Raw genomic sequence first — 19,609 nt, forward strand, 5'->3', positions numbered from 1 at the left:
GGGCAGACCTGTCCCCCCAACTCCGGAATTGCGCAGAAAACGTAGGGGGAAGCGGATGGGTCTCCCCAAGTTGTTATGTTGGAGAAAAACGCGCCAAACGCCATTCGGAGGTTCTGATTCAAGCGGATAAGATGTGTCTCTGTAAATAGTACTGCCTTTAGCACTGTAAATACGCAGCACCAATAAAAAGATAAAATGCAGAGCTGTGTAGAGTCGTTACTCTGAAGTAGCCCACTCCGGCCACTGTGACAAACATGATATCAAATACGAATGATACATGATACAGCGGTGCCTCAACTTACGAATTTAATCCGTTCCGAAGGCACCTTCGTAAGTAAAAAAATTCGTAAGTCGAAAAACGCCATTGGAAACGCGATTTCCCATAGGAATGCATTGAAAATGGAAAAATTCGTAAGTCGAAGCAACCCTATCTAAAAATTCGTAAGTCGAAGCAACCCTATCTAAAAATTCGTAAGTCGAAAAATCCCTATCTAAAGCCGCCACGGTTTTTTCCGGATATCGAGACATCTGTAAGCGCGCGGTCATTGCCCTCATTCGTAAGTCGAAAAATTCGGTTGTCGAGTCATTCGTAAGTGGAGGTACCACTGTATCATGATATCAAATACAACATGATATCAATACGAATACTCAACTGATCCACCTGGGTCAGCAGTGGACTTTTCCCCAAGCATGATCACGCCAGAGTTCAATCTCCCCCCCCCTCAAATGAACGTGCAATTTCAAAAGCGGCAACAAATGTAAGGATTGCCTCTGACCATCCACAGAGGATTTCCCTCTCCTTACTAGGTTATCTTCTCTTCCAAAGACTGAGGTAAAACTTCCCAGGTCAAACTAGCATCTCCACAACATCTCTGTTTAGGACTCAGCAACTTGGGATGGTCTCATTAGGATGGTAAAGGTAAAGGTAAAGGGACCCCTGACCATTAGGTCCAGTCGCAGACAACTCTGGGGTTGTGGCGTTCATCTCGCAACATTAAATTCAAAACAAAACACAGATTGCAAGGTTTATTCCTTCCCTAATATAATGCTTTAAGCTTATCTCTCTCCCCCCCCCGCTCCTTCTTTTATGAAGTTTCTCCTGCACTTTTGCCCATCACTCTTCCACCGCATGAAAACTTCTGTCTTCGTTTAATTAAAACCTTAGAAACTAGCTGGTGAGGTTTCATCATCCACCGTTCCTCATCAAATAAACTTTTAATAGGTTCCAGGGGGAGTTGATTAGAGCAAAGAAGACTTCCTCTGTCTTTTCTTGCTGTGGGATGACATGACGCAGACAGGGGCCAAATGATCTCTCAATGTAAAGAATTGCAAGGAGTGTGTGTGTGTATCCCTTTTATGCTAATGAAAGCTAACAGGAAGGGTGAGACGAGCCAGTGGGTGGTGCAGATGCTTTGTACGCAAGAGGTCTTGGGTTCAAACCCTGGCATTTCTAGGTAGGGTTGGAGGAGATCTCAGTCCACTAGCAGTCAGTGTAGGCTAGAGACAGGAAACCTTAGGGTGGAGGGAGGGGTAAATATGGCCCCTGGACCACTGTATCTGGCCCTTGGGATACTCTGCAGGCCACTCCCCCTATTCAGCCACTCCTCAACTCTCCAGATCACTCCCACCACTGACTTGACTTTACTCTCCTAGGTGGAATCTAGACACATACAAAAATGCTGCAAAAATGCTAAAAAAAGAAGAAGTTTTGAAAAATATATTAAATTTGCCATAAGCCCACCATCACCATCTAGTGTCACATTTGTAGAATACACTTAAAGCACACTTAAAACATTATATTTGCAGCTGTATAGCTGAGTCCCTAGAATGGTTTTTACCTGGCTAGAGTGTCCCCTTGAACTCTATGATGCCTCTGGCTTGCCTGGATAGAGAGAGGTATGTAGAGAAACCAGGGAACATTTATATTCAATGCCCCACCCACTTTTGCCTCTGGCTCTGCCCACCTTTGGCATATGGCCCCCAGAAGGCAATTGTGTGCTGAAAATTGTTCCCTATCCCTCATCTACATGGAACCAGGGACGGTGCTGGTCTACTCATATGCACATATTACAAAGGCCTCAATGTTTTGTTTACAGTACGATCGTGTCTTGTACAGGGGTTACATTCCGGAGATGGCACATAGGCGCAAAAACGTGTACAGTCATACCTCGAGTTAAGTACGCTTCAGGTTGAGTACTTTCAAGTTAAGTACTCCGCGGACCAGGAAGTGGGCTCCACCGCGCGTGCATGCGCAGAAGCGATCTGTGCGCTTCACGCATGTGCAGAAGTGCTCTATTGGTGCTTCGCGCTTGCGCGCTGTCGCTGCTCGGGTTAAGTACTTTTCGGGGTGTGAATGGCACCCCGGAACCAATTAAGTACTTAACCCGAGGTACCACTGTAAATGGTAATTTTTTTCATTACAATACTGTCTTATTTATTTTATAGTACAGTACATTGATTATTGCCTTCATTTTATGGATAAATGGTCTCGTTAGACAGTAAAATCCATGTTAAATTGCTGTTTTAGGGGGTGTTTTTCATCGTCTGGAACAGATTACTTTCAATGGGAAAGTTCGCTTCAGGTTAAGTATGGACTTCCGGAACCAATTATGTACTTAACCTGAGGTACCACTGTACACCCGGATCACCCCCTTGGAATGGCAACCAAAAACAGAAAGGGACATAAGATAACGGCAATGCTTTGCAGCTTCCTTTGGAGACATCTTTTCCCTTCACCCTATTTGTGGGTCCATTGTGTTCCAAAGCCCAAAGCAACCTTTGACCCCTTAGCAATACCAATAGTGAGCAGTGAGTGGGTGTTAAGGTTTTCGGTTTTCATCAACCAAGGGGAAGTGAACATGTGGCTTCTAGATGTTGTGGGACTCTAGCTCCCATCAGCTGCAGCCAAAGCAGGCCATGGTCAGGTGGGGTGGTGGTGAAAGTTGCAGACCATCTGTACAGGCCACAGGTTCCCCACTCTTGACCTCCAGCTCCCAAGATATTTAGCTACCTTGGATACACCACACAGGATCGTGGAAAATAGGACTGCTAGGGCTTAGGGCAAAGGGGGCTCACTTGTATCCCTCTAGATGTTGATGGATTACTGCTAGGACTGCCATACGGCTGAGTTTTCCTGGACATGTCTGGAAATAACACTGTTGTAATGGCGTCCGAATCGGCAAAAACCTGGATGTATGGCAACTAAAGGTAAAGGTAAAGGGACCCCTGACCATTAGGTCCAGTCGTGACCGACTCTGGGGTTGCGCGCTCATCTCGCATTATTGGCTGAGGGAGCCGGTGTATAGCTTCCAGGTCATGTGGCCGCTTCTGGCAAACCAGAGCAGCACATGGAAACGCCGTTTACCTTCCCGCTGTAGCGGTTCCTATTTATCTACTTGCATTTTGACGTGCTTTCGAACTGCTAGGTTGGCAGGAGCTGGGACCAAGCAACGGGAGCTCACCCCGTTGCAGGGATTCGAACCGCTGACCTTCTGATCAGCAAGCCCTAGGCTCAGTGGTTTAACCACAGCGCCACCTGGGTCCCACGTATGGCAACTAGGGCGACTTTTTAAGAAGAACGCATCAAAAATACCCCCAAAGCCCAAAGAGAAACTGTTCCAAAACAAAACAAAAAAACTCAACAACTTTGTGTGCCCCCCTAAGAAAAAGGGGTCAACAACGTTGTCTGGCAAACCCCAATTACTACCCCATAAGTCCTGACCACCAACTATGCAGAGCGGGGTTGATGGGAGTTGGATGTTCAAATAATATGTGGAGGACAGCCTGTTGCAGTGATGGGCAACCTTTTGAACTTGGTGTGTCAAAATTCGCCAAAAAGCCGAGCATAACTCTGGTGGTGTGTCACTTCGAGAAAAAAAACAACCATAATTTCACGGTGTTTATAGTTTAAATAACAAAAATGTATAATTGTTTCCCCTTAAAAAACAAGGAAAGGGGGGAGGGGAAAATTATTAAAGTTTTTTAAAAAAAATAAAATAAAATAAATATTTAAAAAGGGAAAGAAATAAGGCAAAACCCAGAGTTCTTTCCCAGTGGGAGTCTGGGCTCAGGCCTTCCTCCAATGGGTCTGCCACTGGGGAGGTGGCCTCGGGTTGGGCCTGTGCCGCCTCATGGCCCTCTTCAGCCCACCTCTCCCCTCACTCGGCTATGCTTGCGCGGCGGCGGCGGCGGGGGGGGCAACAGGAAAGGGGTTTCAGCTTACTTGGGTGTCTCTTCTCTCTTCCCGGGATGGCGGTGAGCTGGCGGCGGTGGCAGCAGCAGCGAGGTCAGAGTTGGGGTTCTTCTCCCTCCTCCAAGGGCCCCCTCCTCTCCCTTGAGGCGGGGTGATGGGGACGGCAACAGAGCGAGCGGACCCCTGTTCTCCTTTGCCTTGTTTTCCCTTCTTTTCTTCCTCCTTTTTGCGGGGGCGGCGGCAGCGGGGCTGGGGCTTCCTTTTTCCTCCTCCAGCCTCCAGAGTGCCTCGAGGCCGTCTGTCTGGTTGTGGCGGCAGCGGTTTCGGTGGCTCGGGAGCCCGTCTGGCAGCTCCTGCAGCGCTGGTCACTTTCAGGAGCTCTGTGGCTCCGTGCCGTTCCGCCATCTTGCCTCACCGGAGGTCCACAAGGTCCCCAGAGATGCGTCGCCTGCGGCATTCCGCCGCCGGCTGGAAGTGAGGTCTCTGCATGCAGCCGCATGTCACCGAACATGGCTATGTGTGTCAGTGCTGACACACATGTCATAGGTTCACCATCACTGGCCTATTGGCTACCTACTGGACCAATGAGTTACATGCCACCTCTCTCTCTCTCTCTCTCTCTCTCTCTGTGTGTGTGTGTGTGTGTGTATCAACATGTGCCTTCACAATTTGCCCTTACTGCAACAGGTACCATCCCTGAGCAACCAGCCCTCCAAAATCTGAGTGTCAGGAGTCCTGGTAACTCTGGTGGCAAGTGTAGTATCCAAGGCCTGAGTGAAACTGACATCTTCTTATGCCATGAAGAAGATTCTTTGAGCCACCCCTCCACCTTTGTTTAGGAACTTCTCAACTCATGGCATGAAGGCTGAAGCGGGGTTTGAAGCCTCCAGGACTTGGCCTGCGGTGATGGTGTCATCACAATGCACCTGAACCTGGATGTGCCTGGTGTGCCAGAGGGCCACATTCCAGTGGTGGTGGGAAGAGCCAGAGGCATAATGTGGACCCTCCAACATCCTTCAGATGAAAAAGGGGACATTTTGAACCCCCCATTTTTTTGCCTATCAGAAGAAGGGCGAGTTTCACTACTTCCACCGTCCCGAGAAAACCCCTTCATCCCGATTTTATTTTATTCTTCAGTAGATTTACAAAAAGGAAAAAAGGCACGAATAAATAAATATTAGGAAAGGGCACAATTAACAAAGCATTTTAAAAATAAAAATAAAAACCAAGACTCCTTGTGCTCCACTCCTCCTTGCTTCCCACCCAGGGTGGCCCTGCCCTCTGTCTGTCCCTCAGAGCCCGTTCCTCGTGGTTCCTCCATGGTCCTTGGTGGCAGCAGTCTCTCCTCCTCCTCACCTGCTCTCCAGCAACCGCTATGAGCTGTCCGAGAAAGGAGGCCGGCAGTGGCAGCCATGGAGAGGCAACAGGAGGCTCCCTCACAGCTGCTGAGGACAAGCACCAGCTCATTCACCTCCCTGAGCTTAGCAGCAGCAGCAGCAGGGAATGAAATAGGGACATTCCAGGATCAAATCAGAAGCTGGGATGGCTTTTGTAATTCCAGGACTGCCCTTGGAAAATCGGGACACTTGGAGGGTTTGATAATGGGCCAAGCAACGCATGTTGAATTTTACCTTGCTACATTGGGCTACTTCCTACAGATGCTTTCACACCCCTCTCTGGTCTCCAACCAGGCATTATCAGAGCTCAAGGACAAATTCCAGCAAGACCAAACCACTCAAGGATAGTGCGAAGTAGGGCAGGTGAAGGCCATGGCCTGAGGAGGGAGGAATGGCTGAAGAGGGATTATGGCCTGGGAAGAGACTCAAAGGCCAGGCAGAGAAGTTTGGAGGGCCACATTAGGCCCCGGGGTTTTATGGTCCCAACCCCTCCATCTATAAAGGTCCGATACAAGTCTATCATGGAGCAGGCACAGATTGTAAGAACACATTAATTAGTGTCCAGAACACGTTGGATTAAAAACATATTGATACCACTTTAACAGCCACGACTTTCCCCCAAAGAATCCTGGGTACTGTAGTTGGTTGAGAGACCCCTTGCAGAGCTATCATTCCCAGGACTCTTAAGAAACTACAGTTCCCAAGATTCCTTGAGGAAATCCACGAGGGTTAAAGTGGGGCAAGTCTGCTTTAAATATATTGTGTGGATGTGGCCGCAGACTGAAGGGCATTTTATCAATTGGCTCCATGAAAATTGTATGCCGCTTGATTTTAAGAAACCTCCTCAAAGCATTTTACAAAAGGAAAAAAATAATGAAATCATCAGTTAAAAAACAACAATGTTTAAAAACAACTATTTAACACATTCAAAAAATAATTAAAATAAACAACAAGCTGAAGACCAGATTAAAGAACATGTCAACATTTTACATGTCTAGATAGGCTTGCCTGAAATATATATATGTATTAGCAAATGTTGAAAATAGTACAGTGAAGGGACCTGCTTGATGTCAATAGGCAGGGAGTTCCAAAGATCAGTAGGGAGCCTGCACTGAAATGAATCCAGTAAAACCAAGGTTTCAAATCCACTGCTGAATTCTGGGGTATACCCAAGTTCGATATGAAATATTGTTTGCTGATTGTAGTCAAAAGCTGTTCGTTCTTACTAGTTTGCAAACGATGTTCGAAATAAAGCAGCTTTGCACTTTTATGATTACACCATTTCATCCCTCTTCCTCCTAATGCCCTTTGCCTTCCAGATTGACCTGTCGGCCTCGCAGCTTGTTCAGGGCATTCAGCATGTCCTCGTTCCGCAGGGTGTAGATGACCGGGTTGAGCAGGGGTGTGACCGCCGTGAAGAAGATAGAAACCACCTTGTCCGCAGCCAAACTCTTGGCCGGTCTGAGGTAGATGAAGATGCAGTGGCCCAGGAAGAAGGTGACCACCGTTAGGTGAGCAGCGCAAGTCGACAGAGCCTTCCGCCGCCCTTCAGAGAAGCGGTTCCTCAAGGAAACGAGGATGACCACGTAGGAGACCACCAGAACGACAAAGCAGACCACCGAGATCACCCCCGAGTTGGATACAATGAGGATTTCGAAGACGTAAGTGTTGGCACAGGCCAGTTTGATGACCAAAGGGACGTCACAGAAGAAGTTGTCAATGCTGTTGGGGCCGCAGTAGGGCACATTGAGCGTCAACAATGTCAGGGCTATGGAGTGGAGCAAACCGCCCAGCCACATGGCCACAGCCAACTGGAGGCAGACCCGGCGGCTCATGATGGTGCTGTAATGGAGGGGATTGCATATGGCGGCGTAGCGGTCGTAGGCCATGATGGTGAGGAGGAAGATCTCCGTGCAAGCAAAGAGGTGGAGGAAGAACATCTGGGCTATGCATTCCCCAAAGGAGATGGTCTTCGTCTCCGCTAGGAAGTCGGCGAGCATTTTGGGCATGACCACGGACGAATGGCAGACGTCGATGAAGGAGAGGTTGCTGAGGAAGAAATACATGGGCGTGTGAAGATGTTGGTCGTAGATGATGGTGATGACGATGAGGACATTGCCAACTAGGATCAGGCAGTAGATAGCTGTGAAGAAAACGAAGAGCGCCAGTTCGGTGCTGTGGCTAGTGGTCAAGCCTGACAGGACAAATGTCTTCACAGTAGTGACATTCTCTGGTACTGCATACATCTCTGTGGCAGAGGCTGGAAGGAATGCAGGACAAAACAGGGAGGATGAGAAACTGAAATTCTGATTGGAGTCTCTTTGGGCGAAAACAGAGAGAACCACCCCAAATATACAGGAAGAGGAGAAGGAAGTTGAAATCTATTTCCACCTGTGATTAGTGTTACATGGCATGGGAGGCCTTTGATCAGAAACCTTGAATCTTTTTTTTTTTTAAGCTAAAAAACCAGCCGCAGACTCCCAGCAAAGGAAGAATGGATACAAAAACTTATGGAATATGTAGAAATGGTGAAACTTACCGGAAGAATAAGAAATCAAGATAACAAACAAGAATGGAAATGGTTTATGGAATATTTACAGTAAACAGATAAAAACACTGGCAGGATTATTGTAATACAACCTGCAGTTATGTAAGAGTATATATTGAAAGAAGATAAATAAATGAGTAAGTTAAGTGAATTTGGATATGCAGAAGATATTAAAAATAAATTTAAGAAACCGCAGAAAGAGGGGGAAGGAAGTCAAGTTTTAAAATGTCAAAATGATTGTAAAATCAGTGAAATGTATATATCTGAAAAGTATAAAAAATAAGAATTTAAAAAACCAGCTGCAGAGTTCAGATCTAGTTTGGGGCTGAGGCAGTGGGAGAGAGGAGGGTTAATTCTTTCCTCTCTGCCATGTCCCCACTCTGAGGAGGGGAAAAAGATATACTTATTTCTATTGAGAGATTTATGGATATGCCACCTTTTGAGCCATAGCTTGCCTGAGGAGGCTCACAATACATATAAAAAAAGCCTAAGGAATTGAAACAAGCTGAAGTGGCCAGAAACAAAAAAAAGGCAGCATCCAGTTTGACCATGATTAAGAAGGCCAGATAAAAACAAATAACAAAGGCGAAGGGGCAGTCCTATGGCGAGATCTGCTGGGGTGAGTATTTTTCTCCTTTTGTGAGTCCTAAATTCATTTCTCCACATTTCTGGATCGGTTCATGCCCCCCCCCCGCTTTAAAAAAGGTCCCCATGAAAAATCAGCAGCATTTCAGTGCAAATTTCTCCTAACATACGCAATTTTGTGTGCTATTTTGCCAACATGTACACAATTTGGCAGAGCGGTGTTCCCTCATAGAAAGCAATATTTGTATGGTTTACGCATTCCTTCAGCAAGTGCAGATGAGCTAGGGTTCCCCTTTAAATGCAAGCAGAACTGAATTTCTGTCTCCCTCCTATCTTTGGGCCACAAATGAGTAGCCACCTCTGCAATAGAACAATGAAAGGAAGGGAGGGAGAGGGAGAGAGAGGTTGAGATGGAGAAATTGCTTTCTTCCAGACTGTTGCTGTGTTCAAGAAGGATTCAATCTCACATACTGCTTGTGTGACTGAAGTTGATTTGGCCCTCTTGCGTGGCAAGCAGTGAGCAAATGCAGTATAATAAGTGTGGGATAACAGTTGCCGGGTGCAATGTCACACCACCTAGCTGCAAACATATCTGAATGGAGGGCTCGCTAACCAGCAGACTCAGGATGCTTCCAGGTGGAAGCATCAGTGTAGGCATCAGCCTCAATGGCCTTGCAGATTTTTATGAATTTCGGAAAGCAGTGGATTGTCTTGACCGCCCCCTGCAAACGATGCAGCCAAATGAGGATTAATGCTCAATAAACAAATTATCTGGAAGTGACCGTAGTCTGTGCTAAAAGGCTTGAAGCTCTGTTCTAAGAAGCTCTGAATAATGTGCACTTGTATAAATCAGGCATGTCAAACAAGTAGATCACGATCTACTGGTAGATCATTCCTGGTAGATCTCTGGCCCCTCAGCAATCTCCAGCGGTTCGGCACCCCTTCCGCGCCCCTGATGGCCAGGTGCCCTGGCGCCTTGCGCCACCCAGCCCGGGCCTAGGGATGGCCCTGATGCAAACCTGTGTATCAAATATGTTTCTTTTTGCAAGAATTTCTTTTGCAGAATATCCAAATTTGGTTCCTTGCTAGTATGTTTGTAGATTACGAACCACCTGAAGTCTGTGGCTCTATGGTTAGCTGATATAAAATGGGACGTGAGCGGTGCCTCTACCACTGGGTTTGCAATACGGCTTTTGTGCTCTAATATTCTAGCCTTTACCGTTCTTATCGTGCTCCCTATGTACCATAGGTTGCATTTGAATTTTTTTGAACTATTATCAGTTTAGTTTTATTATTATTCACTTTATCAATACTTCGTTTCAGGGATTTATCACGGTATAGTTTTGTTTTTGCGTTAGTTAGAGTGCAAAGGCATTCTCTCTCTTCCCCCCACCATACACACAGCTTTTGAGATGCTGCCATATGTTGCTCAAGACACTTGAAAACCTGTCCTCACATCAGAAAGGACTTAGAAGCTTGCTATTATTTAAATATGTTATTCTCATTATGCTGGATCTCATTTCTGCATTTGGGTAGTGCAAATGAATACACATGACTCCATTAATGAACAATGCATTTACACCCATTTAAAAATTAACAACTGCTAGGACTTGGCTGATCGCCGAAGAATTGATGCTTTTGAATTATGGTGCTGGAGGAGACTTGAGAGTCCCATGGACTGCAAGAAGATCAAACCTATCCATTCTGAAGGAAATCAGCCCCGAGTGCTCACTGGAAGGACTGATCCTGAAGCTGAGGCTCCAATACTTTGGCCACCTCATGAGAAGAGAAGACTCCCTGGAAAAGACCCTGATGTTGGGAAAGATTGAGGGCACAAGGAGAAGGGGACGACAGAGGACGAGATGGTTGGACAGTGTTCTCGAAGCTACGAACATGAGTTTGACCAAACTGCGGGAGGCAGTGCAAGACAGGAGTGCATGGGGTCACGAAGAGTCGGACACGACTAAACGACTAAACAACAACAACAGGACTTGGCCAATTTGTCAGTTTTGGACCTCAGTGACAGGTGTGATTTCAAGTATGTTTCTATATATAATTTCAACAGAGAAGTTTTGTTCATTTAAGATCTGGGCAGATCCATAGGATAGATTTAAAGAACATCCAGCACACATTGAAAGCACATGACTTCCCCAACAAATGCTAGAAACTGTAGTTTCCCTCTTGCACAGCTGCAATTTCCAGCATCCTTAACAAATGACAGTTCCCAGGATTCTTTGGGGGGGAAGATTAATGCACTTTAAATGTGCGTTATATGTGCTTTCAGTGAATGCTGTGCACCCGCTCACAGAATCCCCCACCCTCCCTTCTGCAGCTGAATGAATAAAATGCCACTTACCATACATTTCTTTCTGGAGGTGCTGGAGATTCTTAGGGCAGAGATATTTTTGGACAAGCACCTAACATTCAATTTAAAAACAGTTTCTTCTGACTGCCTCTGAAGGCCACGCAGATCAGCTTAAGGGAATGAGAGAGAAGAACTTGTAATTTCAACACTCTCTTCGAAGTGCATTTTGACCCTTCCAGGCTGCGTTTCTAAGAACGATAGTCCTAGCTGAATTTGCTTCGTATAAAATTGCTACTATATAGTGTAGTCTTGGGCCAAATGAATAACCCTGCATATAAATTGCCTCTAAACCAACGTGAAGTTTAGATCCAGATCAGGTCTCTACATTTTGGTTTTCCTTTGGCATAATTTAAATATAGAAAGAATCCAAGTCTACAGTTTCATTCAAGTTTCGTTTCCGCGAAGCTTGAGATACCTAAAGAGTTGTGATTAAAATAAGGACTACCCAACCCAAAAGTAAGGGACGCAAAAAGACTCACGACATGTTGCTTTGTCCCCTCTGGTTGCCAACTCTGGAGATCCTTTATGCTTTTCCTCCCTCAATATGCTTCTAATTCTGTCATAGTTGAGAATGTCTAACACAGATTGGAGCATCAAAGCGAGGATTGCAAGTTGAAGTTCTCACAATTAAGTCACAGGGGAGGTCTTACGCAAGTTGGCCCAAAGTTTTATAAACATCGAAATTAAGCCTGGCTTTGTTTAACAAGCCCTCTTAGGCTTTGAGGAATCGTGTGTCAATTCGGACAGAGAACAACACAACAATTGCCCATAATTGTACAACGGAAACTCATCCAGTCTAAATCCATTATTGCACAGGTCTAGATCAGGGGATGCAGTGAGGATCAGTAGCTAGATAATTTTAACCAAAGGTGGGTGGATTAGACCAAAGGCCCATCATCTTCAATATCCCATTCTGACAGGTAACCAAGCAGATGCTTCCAGGAAGCCTGCAAGCAGGACTTGAGAATCACAGTGCTCTCCCCACTTGGGATTCCCAGGAACTGGTTTTCAGAGGCAGAATAAAAGCCTGAAAGGAAACGAAGTATGGTCGGGAGATCCAACAATGTTTGAGTTTGGCTGACCCTCTACTGGTCACCCAGTCTATACCACTTCAGACTGCAGGTCCTCTATAGGGAGAAAGTCCTTGCATGCAGAAAGCTAGCATGTGATGCAGGATATACCTGCAAAAAAAGAAAAGAAAAAGAAAAAGGCTGGTCTGGAAGAGCCTTTCTTTCTATGGGGCGGGCACATTTACAAGTGCCACATTACCAAGTGCCTGTTTCACACTTAATGAAGACTCGATCTTCAGTGTGCCTGTTCTCTGGAACTCCCTGCCACTGGAAATTAGGCAGGCATTTCCTTGGTGCTGTTAATGTTTGCTAAGAATAGGCAAGCCTACACGGGCATGTAATTTTATTATGTGCAGTGCATTTGCTTGAAAAATCTTTTGCATTTATATTTCCGTAATTTTGCTACATCTTTCTGCTTTTACTGCCATTTTTTTTAAAAAAAATGAATATTATATACTATTCTGTGTAGTAAAATGTGTAGCATTTTTCTTATTTAAAAAAATTAAGCAGTATATGAATCTTATTAAATGAATAAAAGTGTGTCTGGAGATGCCAGGAATTGATTGTGGGACCTTCTGAATGCAAAGTAGGTTCTCTGCAGCTGAGTGACAACCTTCCCCCAGCCAGGGGAATAGCAAGGGTGTGTGTGTTGGGGGTGGTCCGCCCCGGGTGCCACCCTGGAGGGGGGTGACACTCAGCGTGCCCCCCTGCGACTCCCAAGCCGAGCCCCGCTGCTTCGAGGGTGCGGCATCCGTACAGGCTACCGCTCTTGCACGGCGTCCATACGGGATGCCGCTGCGCATGAGCAGCAGCCCGTACGGATTGCGCATGTGCGGCACCCCATATGGAGTGTGCACGCACGGGATGCTGCACATGCACAGTTTGTATGGGCTGCCGCACAGGCGCCGCACGGGGTACCGCCTGGGCCTGGTACGCCACTGCCCCCAGCCAACACTACTTCTCCTATATAGACCTTTAAAGTAACACGGCGAAATCCTTCAGTTGTTTCAGGTGGCTGCAGGGATTTTGTTAGATTCCCTGCACATTTTCTGTACTGAAATGCACCCCTCTGTACAGCAAGTGGAAGCCCCCCCTCCACAAAATAGTTTGAAATCCAAGCTAAAGCATGCAAGTCATGGATGCATGTGTAAGTTTATTAAATATGCATTTTGATAATCAACATTTGCAGCTCATGTTACAGGTAGGTAGCCGTGTTGGTCTGACGTAGTCGAAACAAAATTAAAAAAATTCCTTCCAGTAAGGTGCTACCAGAAGGAATTTTTTAAATTTGCAGCTCATATTTATTTTCATTTGCTCCATATGCAGAATCTAGAGTTTAAGAGTTTGCCAGGGGCCGTGTTGGCGTCGATGGACACTTCAGCATTTAGAAGCTCTGACCCATAGGCTCTTGAAAAGTAGCAGTGAACAGCAAGTGCTCACCCAGGAACATCATAAGGATAAGTCTTTTGTGAGTGCAGGAGTGCAAAATTTGATCGGGGGATCAGGAAACTGTCTTAACTCATGTACTGTCCCCCAAGTTGAAAATCTCTGAGTGCCAGGTTTTCTTCTATGTTCCAAACCTCACATTTTCATGGTGAACCCATGGAAGATGTGCAGTGCTTGAGATCCATAGGGTTCCATGCTCGCTTGCCCGATTTCACCCTGGCTGTGGTGACATTTCACCTGGGCCCTTCTCCCCACCTTCCCTCTGCACCTCTTCATAGCACAGTCGGACCCTCACTTTTTCTCCACCGTCACCTTCCTGCCAAACAGTTTGTTGAGCGCCTGCTTCATATCCTCATTCCTCAGCGTGTAGATGATGGGGTTCAGCAGAGGGGTGACAGCAGTGAAGAAGACCGAGACCACCTTGTCCTCCGAGAAGCTGGTGGAGGGACGGGAATAAATGAAGATGCAGTGCCCCAGGAAGAGGGTCACCACCGTGAGGTGAGCCGCGCATGTGGAGAGTGCCTTGCGCCGGCCTTCCACAAAACGTTTGCGGAGGGAGACCAGGATGATGCCGTAGGAGACCACCAGGACCACGAAGCAGACCACGGAGATCAGCCCCGAGTTGGAAACAATGAGAATCTCAATGACGTAGGTGTCTGTGCATGCCAGCCTGATGACCGGGGGGACGTCACAGAAGAAGTTGTCGACCTTCTGGGGCCCACAGTAGGGTAGCTTGATGGTCATGCCAGTCAAGGCAAGAGAGTGCACCGTGCCGCCCAGCCAGATCGTGCCGGCCAGCAGGAGGCAGACCTTGTGGTTCATGATGGTGAGGTAATGCAACGGGTTGCAGATGGCCACATAGCGGTCATAGGCCATGACGGTGAGGAGGAAGATCTCAGTGCAGGCAAAGAGGTGGAGGAAGAACATCTGGGCCACACAGCCCCCAAAGGAGATGGTCTTTGCAGCCGAGAGGAAGTCGGCCAGCATCTTGGGCACAGTGACTGTGGCGTGGCAGACATCGATGAAGGAGAGGTTGCTCAGAAAGAAGTACATGGGAGTGTGCAGCCCCTGGTTGTGGATGATGGTGACCACAATGAGAATATTGCCGGCCAAGGTGAGCAGGTAGACCACCAGGAAGACCACAAAGAGCACCAGCTGCGTCCCAGGGTTGTTGGACAGCCCCACGAGGATGAACTCGGTCACCGAGGTCTGGTTTGGGGCTACCACAGTCCAGTTTGGAACAACGCGTTCTTCCATTTCCGTTCTAGAAAAAGGGAAATAGCAGACGAACATTTTGAGTGGCCTAGAAGGTGCTGTATTTATTATTTCATAAACTCTACATACCACTTGATTGAAAACAGAAACCCTCAGAGCTGTTTACAGAAAGAATGGGCTGAAGATTCATACAAACTCGCAACATATGAACAACTTCATATAAACGCAGACTTGTCATGGACAAATTCAATGATATTTGGAAACCATTCTTACAAATACTGTAACAGGTTAAGATCTGGTAAAGTACAATAACAACTTTGTAAAGTATACAGTTTTGGGTTTTTTCCTCCCCCCTTTATTTCTCCTTGTTACTCTCTCTCTCTCTCTCTCTCTCTCTCTCTCTCTCTCTCTCTCTCTCTCTCTCTCTCTCACACACACACACACACACACACACACACACACACCTCACCATGTTTAGTGTACATATGGTTATGTATTTTTTGAACTTTCAATAAAGATGTCAAGAAAAAGAATAAAAAAATTCCTTCAGTAGCACCTTAAAGACCAACTAAGTTTTTATTTTGGTATGAGCTTTCGTGTGCATGCACACTTCTTCAGATACCATGCATGCACACGAAAGCTCATACCAAAATAAAAACTTAGTTGGTCTTTAAGGTGCTACTGAAGGAATTTTTTTATTTTACTTCGACCCAGACCAACACGGCTACCTACCTGTAACAAGAAAAAGAATATAATCAGTAAGACTTGATTAATTATTATTATTATTATTTTTACAGAAAGACTCATTCTTGCTGCTGTAATCTTAATATTTACAACCAGATGAAGGTTTCATTTTCAGAATAATAATTTTTCAGAGTAATTTTTACAGTTATATCAAAAATTACTGATTTGGTTATACAGTGGTAACTCTACTTACATTCACCTCTGGTTACATAACCTTCGGGATGCGTGTGTGGCAAACCCAGAAGTATTTTTCCAGGTTGCACTGCGTGCGCATGCACAGAAGCACTCTACGCACTGCACACATGTGCAGAAGCGGCACCTCCGGAGATGCACACCTAGGAATCCGACTAGAGCTCCGGAACAGATCCTGTGCGCAACTGGAGGTACCACTGTACTATTAGAAATACAGAGACAGATAATTATGAATTTTTTGTGGGGTATAATAAGTTAACTGTTTATATTCGGACAATTTTTCTGCTGTACTTTATTGGAAGGGGGAAAATAATCATTTTCGCAGTGTTAACGGAGAAATCTGAGGGCAGATTTCTCTGTTAACAGCAATAACAATTTAAACAATTTATTTAACTAAAACACTAACATTATAACATATAAAAATATTCCTTCAGTAGCACCTTAAAGACCAACTAAGTTTTTATTTTGGTATGAGCTTCCGTGTGCATACCAAAATAAAAACTTAGTTGGTCTTTAAGGTGCTACTGAGTGAATTTTTTTATTTTATTTCGACCCAGACCAACACAGCTACCTACCTGTAATTATAACATATGTATCCATGTTTGTTAACTGATGTGGTAAAACATTTATATATATATAACTTTAGACTGAGTTTTAGCACACATGAAAAACTTTAAACAAATCCTTATTTCCTGATAAATCATTTGGACTATAATGTAACTTAAATAGAAAACTATCTTTAGAAAGATTTTTTTTCATCCAAAGCATTTTATTTTTAAAATCCAATTTAAATTTTAAAAAATCCAATTTTTAAAAAAATAAAATCCGATTTAAATTCTTAAAATCCGATATTTAATTTTTTTAAAAAAACCAAACTACAGTTCCTTCCCGGGATTCTTTGGGAGAATCCGCCTCCTTTGAGAGAGGAGAAGAGGATTGTAAAGAGTGATAAAGAAATAAGGCAATGCAGCCAGATTGCATTCAAATGAAATACAGATAATTGTTACTATAGCTTCACTATGGTAACCATACAGGGGCCAAAGTACACCTTAATTTAGAAGTGGTAAAGGATGGGGGAGAGATTTGATTCAGGCCACATTTAAAGATGAACCTATTAACTTTGCTCTTTCTGAAACAATATAAGCATCGACACACAGCCATCCATCAAAATCCACACTTATCTAAATCTTGCAGTGGAGGTTTATAAAAATGCATATATTAGGGGAATGAACATAACAGTGGAAATGGCATACAAAAATGCATTATGTTAGGAGCAAGTGCTTGCAAAAATGTTTACTCTTGTCAAAACTGCATACAAAATCTGTTTTTAGGAGAAATTCACACTGTTTAGCCGTTGCCATCTTTGTGATTTCCCCTATCAAAGACACACACACACACACACACACACACACACACACACACCTGCTGTTAATTTTGCTGGAGAAAAATGAATCCAGATCCGCCCCCCCCTGTACATTGGGGCAAATGCAATTGGAGCTTTGGGTGTGTGTGTGTGTGTGTGTGAGAGAGAGAGAGAGAGATTTTGATCAGAAAAACTGCTTTGGGGAGAATTAAACACCTCATTTCCCAACACCACTCCCTGATCTGAATTGCCTTCTCACCCACATCCCTGCTTTTAAGATTTTATCTTAAGATTTATCTTGAAGCAGCAGCAGCAGAAGAGGAGCAGGAGGAGCTGACAAGGAGTCTTGTTTCAAACCACTAATGAAGTTATTTTAGCATCAACCAACCCCTAAATCTTTTTGAGTGATCCACGCTTTCAAACGATAAATAAAAAAAAAGACCTGCAAGGTTGCAGTAACCTCAGGAATGTAGCAGCCGTTCTCCACTGTTGTCTTCTGAAAAGTTTAAGAACCAGGTTGCCTCTCTCAGGATATATAACCTTCTGCTGTTTTGCATCAATCCAGGCTCTTGCCAATTTCACTTTGTTGCAAATCTTCAGCAAGTCAGCCCCGCAGAGATCAGAACTCCTGACATGGCACCACAAGGGAGATAGTTAGGATGTCCAAAACTTCCAGGATGCTGTTGAACATTTGTACAGCATCACTGTTCTCTGCAAGGGGTAGAAAAACAACAACAACTTCCTTCTTTAATTTGGATTCTCTGCTGTTCTGATCCAATGTGATGTGCTTTTGTGCTGCCTGGTGAGATGAGATATGAAGGAGTCCTTGAATAGTGGTGGCAAGGAGGAGGCCTGACTCTCCCCAATTTCAACCTAATCATGCCCCTCCCTGAAATGTGGAACCTCTGGCCCTGCAGTTGTTGCTGGACTACAACTCCCATCATCCCCTGCTATTCTGCTTGGGACTGATGCGCATTTGAGTTCAGTGTCATCTGGAGAACTAGAGGGGTCCAGGGCAGCCTCATACAAAGTGCGTCAGGGGTGGCATCTCACTCTCAGGCTGTGGGTGCCCATTGCCACAACACAGACATGTGATGTCACTGTTGGGATATTCCATTCCACATTAAGAGCAGAAGTGGGACTGTTGCCTGTCCACATGTCTGTGTAACACACCAGCATTGCATGCTGGGAACTGTGTACAGTATAGCTTTCTGTTTTGCTTTGGACACTTAGGAATGATGTTGCCGGAAACCTCAGGTGGGGAGAGGGATATTGTGCTTGGGTACTGCTTGAGGATTCCCACAGGCATCTGGTCGGCCACAGTGAGAACAGGATGCTGGACTAAATGGCTGATCCAGCAGGTCCTTCTTATGTTTTTAAAGAAGGAAGACGTAAGTAGAGAGAGGAGGTGTTTATATTCACCCCCCCAACATCTGTTTTGAATTTTAGGTAAGCTTGTAGAATGACAAAAGTGACCACTAGGGGTCAGAAAACAACCAGGAATGGTCAATGTCTTTTAAAATTTTGTGATAAGGAAGGATAAAATTCTGGGGAAAAAAGGAGGAGGAAGAGCAGATGAAGGTGTGATTGAAACAGAATGAGAGGCTTCTGATCTCATTACAGGGCCTGCCAGTGTCCTGACATCAAATTACATCATGGATATCAGCCCATGACAATGAGAAATGTAAGTCTTCTTCATGTTTCATGTAGATATTTCTGATGATAACTTCCCTGGCCATTGTCTGCCTCACACATTGGACCTAGAAGAGCAAGAGGTTGTGTTATCAGCAAGTTACAGCAACTGAAGGCACAGGCACCCCCTTTAATGCTCAGTGTGGGTTGAAAAGGTTGCTCTCCTCCCTTCACCCCAGCTTGAAACATGGGCCTCCTTTTTAATTTTTTACCCTTTTCATCCTTTTCATTCCCTCATTCCAAGGAATTCTGCCCCTAGCCATTGTTAAACCTATTGTTCTAAACATACAGAGGCCAATTCCGCTCAGGATGAGACTCATTTGGAGACCCCGATTCATCTCACGGAGCTCCAGTTCCCAGAATTCCCTGGGAAGAGGGATTGATTGTTAAACCACTCTTAGCACCCTTAACAAAGTCCAGCACCCAGGAATCTTTGGGGGATGCCGTGCCCATTTAAAGTGATATAATATTGCTTTAAATTTGTGGTGAAGAGGGGGCCAACTTCTACTCTTCCTGACTTTAAATGGACAGCTTTTCCTTTTCCACATGTTAGACACTGAAGCAGGGTGCTCCCTACGCACAAGGGGCTACAAATATCATAGGAGCAGTGCTATTAGGGGTGTGGGATTGTTTAACCCTTTCATCCGTACTGTTTCCCTGGTTTAAATTACACCCCCCCAGCTGCTATATAAGAAAACTACAACAGATTCCACAATTGGTCATGTGTTGTATATAGAATGTTCTGGATCATTCCTATTTTCAGCTTTAAGAAGAGGAAATAGGGTGAAAGCAAAGCATCG

General features: G+C 45.1%; 2 protein-coding genes across 2 annotated transcripts; both read right to left on the reverse strand.

Moving 5' to 3' along the window:
• Window positions 1-6,887: 6,887 nt before the first annotated feature.
• LOC118095591 (olfactory receptor 4E1-like) lies at window positions 6,888-7,835 on the reverse strand. Its single transcript, XM_035136837.3, has one exon. The coding sequence runs from the start codon at window positions 7,833-7,835 to the stop codon at window positions 6,888-6,890; it is 948 nt and encodes a 315-aa protein (XP_034992728.2).
• A 5,859-nt stretch (window positions 7,836-13,694) lies between these two features.
• LOC132592990 (olfactory receptor 4E1-like) lies at window positions 13,695-14,861 on the reverse strand. The gene has a single exon (XM_060281335.2). The coding sequence runs from the start codon at window positions 14,858-14,860 to the stop codon at window positions 13,895-13,897; it is 966 nt and encodes a 321-aa protein (XP_060137318.2). The 5' UTR covers window position 14,861; the 3' UTR covers window positions 13,695-13,894.
• Between the last annotated feature and the right edge of the window lie 4,748 nt (window positions 14,862-19,609).

Source organism: Zootoca vivipara, chromosome 12, assembly GCF_965207765.1.
Source record: "Zootoca vivipara chromosome 12, rZooViv2.hap1.1, whole genome shotgun sequence".
Lineage (NCBI taxonomy): Eukaryota > Metazoa > Chordata > Lepidosauria > Squamata > Lacertidae > Zootoca > Zootoca vivipara.

Bases quoted from the DNA above. Each gene is read 5' to 3' on its own strand.
- LOC118095591 (XM_035136837.3), bottom strand. From the start codon at position 7,835: ATGTATGCAGTACCAGAGAATGTCACTACTGTGAAGACATTTGTCCTG.
- LOC132592990 (XM_060281335.2), bottom strand. From the start codon at position 14,860: ATGGAAGAACGCGTTGTTCCAAACTGGACTGTGGTAGCCCCAAACCAG.